The sequence below is a fragment of the Silurus meridionalis genome, chromosome 25 (genome assembly GCF_014805685.1).
Source record: "Silurus meridionalis isolate SWU-2019-XX chromosome 25, ASM1480568v1, whole genome shotgun sequence".
Taxonomy (NCBI): domain Eukaryota; kingdom Metazoa; phylum Chordata; class Actinopteri; order Siluriformes; family Siluridae; genus Silurus; species Silurus meridionalis.
The window spans coordinates 4,447,640-4,452,441 of record NC_060908.1 but is presented as its reverse complement, the minus strand read 5'-3'; the positions used below and the strand labels follow the sequence as shown (position 1 = coordinate 4,452,441).

At 36.7% G+C, this 4,802-nt stretch overlaps 1 protein-coding gene across 1 annotated transcript; it reads right to left on the bottom strand.

The window, feature by feature from the left end:
- Window positions 1-87: 87 nt before the first annotated feature.
- ssna1 (Sjogren syndrome nuclear autoantigen 1) lies at window positions 88-4,789 on the bottom strand. The gene is made up of 3 exons (XM_046839027.1): window positions 4,583-4,789; window positions 2,451-2,650; window positions 88-390 (listed from the first exon to the last, which is right to left on the bottom strand). Exons 1-3 carry the CDS (start codon window positions 4,632-4,634, stop codon window positions 286-288), a joined length of 357 nt encoding a protein of 118 aa, XP_046694983.1. The 5' UTR covers window positions 4,635-4,789; the 3' UTR covers window positions 88-285.
- Window positions 4,790-4,802: the final 13 nt, after the last annotated feature.

The following is a 4,802-nucleotide window of genomic DNA, read 5'->3' as shown; positions in this document are numbered from 1 at the left end:
CATGCGGATACGTTCAATGAAGTGAAGGCGGACACCGGGCTCAGATGTGGCAATTAAGATGGTTGTGAAAAGAAAAAGAAAAAAAACTATGAGTGGAATTAACCTTTATTAAAAAAGTGGCATTTAAATACAGCGAGTTGCAGCATAGTAGGGAAGGAATTTAATATTAAAATATCAGCATAATGAAAGGGTTGAACAGAGTGAAGAAAGGAGAGGTGGAGAGGGAGAGAGAGAGAAAAAAAAACAAAACAAAACCAAAACAAAAAAAAAAAAAAAAAAAAAAGACTATAGAGGTAAGCGGTCTTTGCTGTTCCTGGGTTCCGTGGCTTTGCTGAGGTTCCCGGTCTCCTTCTTTAAAACGCTTAATAGAGTCTGAGAACTTTCTAAAATCTGTGAGAAAGAAAAGAGAGAAAAGGGATGAGTTTTTAAGGCAAACAAAGCAAAGTGCACAACTAACTGCTTTAAATGATTGGCGACATTTGATGCTTAGCTGAGGTTCCTCAGAGGTGCGAACAAGAAAGTTAGAAAAATAGAATTTGGATTCCCTTATCTCAGCTGGCGTACAGTTCTCATTACTACAATTAGTTGAGGGTAAAGGGTCTCGCTCAAGGGCCTAACAATGGTAGCTTGATGGTTCTAGGATTGAGCTCATGACCTTCCAATTAGAAGTTCAACAGTTTTCAAATCCCAGCACCATTCAGGTGTAACTGTTGACCCTTGAGCGAGGCCTTCAACCTTCAGCTACTCAGTTGTATAAATAAGATAATTGCAAGATGCTCCAGAGGACCCCTGCCATATAGTGTCAATGCAAAGAAAAATGTTTTCAACTAACAACACAAGTCAGTGAAAGATGAAAATATATATATGCAGATTAAGAAAAAAAAAAAGAAAAAAGTTAATTGTGAGGTACCCATTACTTACATATTTAAAAAGTCTTTGGTTTTTCAATGAACTTTGAAGCTCACCATTAAAAACCACGATTAACATAAATTGTATATTAAGACTCAGAAAAACGAGCTTTTCCACATGGTTTCAGGTGAGTAGTAAAAGCATAATAGCTACTAAGTCAGGAACTGCTGGCTGGCAGTGGCAATTTGTGTTTGGACGTCTGCCCGTGTACAACCTCCTTCTACTTATAAATCAGCAGTAACATGGGTTTGTCCACTATTAAATCAAACTCTTAGGCCACGTTCACACTAAAACCTTTCTGTCTGAAAACGCATAAAACGTAGCTTTTTAAAGACGCTCTCCAAAAGTGGACACATTTCAAAATGGCGTTGTGTGGACTGTGAAAATGAAGGCTTTCGAAAAAAAAAAAAAACAACCACCGCAACGTTTCAAAGAGCTAGAAAGTAAACAAACGCAGGCCAAAGCGTCTTGTGTTTTGCTACACACTGCAGGGACACAAGTGTTTACAGACGTTTCATTGTGAAAAAAGAGCAAAAAAAACGAACCATTTTTAGATGAAAACGCCGTTTTTCAAATTTATCCGGATTAGCGTAGACGTAGCCTTAGTTGTAGCAACACGTAATCATTTTAATAAAATTCTTAGCCTTTTGTTTCTCGGGAATGTCATCCCTAATAAATATAAGGTACATAATGTGATTTCCAGCCTAATGTAAGCCAAATGCAACGTACATTATTATACACGTATGGGTTCAAAAAAGGTCTCTATTTATCTTGCTGGAAAGTAAGTACACCCTGCGAGTTCAATTCATCGTTCCAGACTTATCAATAGAACAAGACGTCTGATATTGGCATATTTTTGAGTTATAGCATACACCACAATACAATGTAATGAGGATAAAACAGACTAAAACACCTCTCATGTCTTGTGTCCTTTCCCCTTGAATAGATTGGGTAGTCTTCCTGCGCATTTTATTCGTTTTTGTCTCCCAAACAAAACGATCAAAAATACTCATAAGTATAGATGAAGAAGTAAGATATCATTTGTATGACCCAGAGGCTAAAATAAACCAGTTAGCTTGTAATTCGGTAGCATTTATCTCAAGGTATGAACACTAGCTTGATTACTCAAATAAAAATTGTTGTTTATTATTATTACAATGCAAAATAATCGCCAAATACAGTAATCCCCCGCTTTACCGCGGTTCATCACAAAATTGCATTTGCCACATAATTAATTAGCTTGGCTGATTTTCCCGATCTCTCACGGCTAGCACGATAGACCAAAAAAAACTTATAGGGAATTGTTTGGATAAAGTTGAAATAATGCAATTTATTAATAACAATATATTCCTTCATTATTATATGAAGTAAATTGTTACAGTACAGTACTGTATACATAAAATAGCATTTTCCTGGTGCCGTCTGTTTATCGCGGTTTTTGGAACGTAACCACAGCGATAAACGGCAGATTACCTTATCGCCCTATTATAGAGTTCCGTATCGAACAATTATAGAGTTGAAATAATATCTTGAAGACGAACCTTCATGTACGCAGCTTCCGTCTCGGCAACGGTCTTTTCCAGTTCGTTACGGGTAGCGAGACGACGATCTAGACTCTCGGACACGCGGTTTAACTTCTCCGTGAGCACACGGATGTCGTGCTGGAGACGGGTCTTCTCCTCTTCCTCATACTGGATCTGCTTGTTCAGCTCGTCCCTCCTGAAGTTCAGCTCCTCTATGCCTGAGAAAAGAGAACCAATGACATTTGGAAATGTGTGGAACATTAGCTGATTTAAAAGGGACAAAACAAAGTTTGTGGTTAGAGTTTAAGATTGATTTTTCATTAATGGAAGGTTAGTGCTTGTTTTATACCACCTTTTTTTTCCAGGATCAACTCCTTCTGACCAATCAGATTTGAGAATTCAACAGCGCTTGCTAAGGTGTAAAAAAAAAAAAACGTCTACCAAACTTTTGCCTCGAGCCGTTATCAAGTAGACAAATAAATAAGATTACACCGTTTGTTTTGCACGACTCAACACGCTTTAAATGTGACCTTCAATACAAAGTGCATGATAAATAGTATACTGTAAAATCCTTACATTCATTCATGACTTTCATTTTTAAAAAAAAAAGCGTACTTCAGCAAATTTTTTTGCTGATTCAAACAAAACTCACTAACGAAGGGAGTTGTTTATCAGGGCTAAAACAACATCCAGATAATGCTTTAAGTGCAACTATTCCACAAAAAACCTACAGTAAATTATAGAGATGTTATTAGACAGAGAAGTGCTTTAATTCTTTTTCAGGTTCATTCTATCCATCACATATACTGTGATTTTGAATCAATTAAAATACAAATACAAACTGGAAGCAGCCGATGTGATTTTTAGTGTTGTAATTTATCTTTTTAATAATTTGATTTGTATTACTTTATGACTGTATGGACTAAAACATTTATATGTGTACATGTATAGAAACTATGGCACATTTTGATTCTTTAAAAAAAAAAAATCTGTTATTTGTTATAATTAATATTTCAATTCAATAGATAGAAAAAAATAAATCAAAATACCAGTCAGATCTTATATACATACAACACAATAAGTACCAATATGCACTTTATAGACGTTTTATACACCTGAGCCCAAAATGATGCTATTTTCAAATTCCACATTGTCCCCATTTGCTCTTAAAATAACCTCCATTATTCTGAGATGTTCCACTAGATTTTGGAGTGTACTTGTGGAGATTTGTGCTCATTCCATTCAGCCACAAAGGCAGTACAATAGAATAGCTTTTTATTTACGTACATTACAGCGCAGTGAAATATTTTTTCTCTTGCTCGGAAGCTGGGGTCAGAGCACAGGGTCAGCCGTGATACGGCGCCCCAAAGGCCCCAACTTTCAGATCAGTAACCCAGCATCTTAACCACTGAGCTACCACTACTGATGTATGTGAGGTGAGGAGGAGAGTGCAGTCAGCATTCACATTCATCCCAAAGGTGTTCAATGGGGTAAAGGTCAGTGCTCAATAGCGGACCCATTTAAGATCCACTCCAACTAATGTACACCGTATCTACATGGATCTTACTTTATGCACATTGGCATTGTGATGCTGGAGCAGGTTGGGGTCTCCTTGTTCATATAAAGAACACTTTTTTCCAAAGACATCCTATACAATTGTGACAAACTTTGTGGTAACAGTTTGGGAAAGAACCACATGTTCCTGTAAAAGTAAGGTGTCTACATCGATATTATTAATTAAAACAGATACCTGAAGTATGGCATAAGGTCATCATTTTCTGAATTGATGAAAAGTGAAATCCTCCTTTATTAGCCTAAAAAATTATCAACCGATGACATCAAGAAATTAAAGTAAAAAAATATAATCTAACAATAAACCAAAACCCCCAAAAAACAGAATTAGAGGGGGTTTGACGATTTTCTTTAAACTATAACCTGCTTCAACGCCTTATTGAGAAATTATGACGTCACTATGATGGTCAGATGACGATCAAAACTGGTAAAAAGATGTTCATGTTGTATGAATGTTGTTGAAACTGCTAAACATTGCTTTAAAACTTACTACTTGACTAGAAATAGATAATTAAATTAACAACAACAACAACAATACAATAACAACAACAATACAATAACAATATGGAGTTACTTACATTTGACCAGCTCATTGTTGTATGTCTGCAGTGCAGCTCCTTGTTGGGTCATTGCTGATTAATCCGCCAGCTTCAACACTTTAAATGCTCATGAACTGTCGTAGTGACTGAAAAATCACACCAGCGTGGCTCAAGCGTCCTGTTTCAGTCTCCACAACGACTGACAACGACTGACAACTTTTCCCCCCAACCGAGCCGTTTATAATCTTCCGGGAGCCGT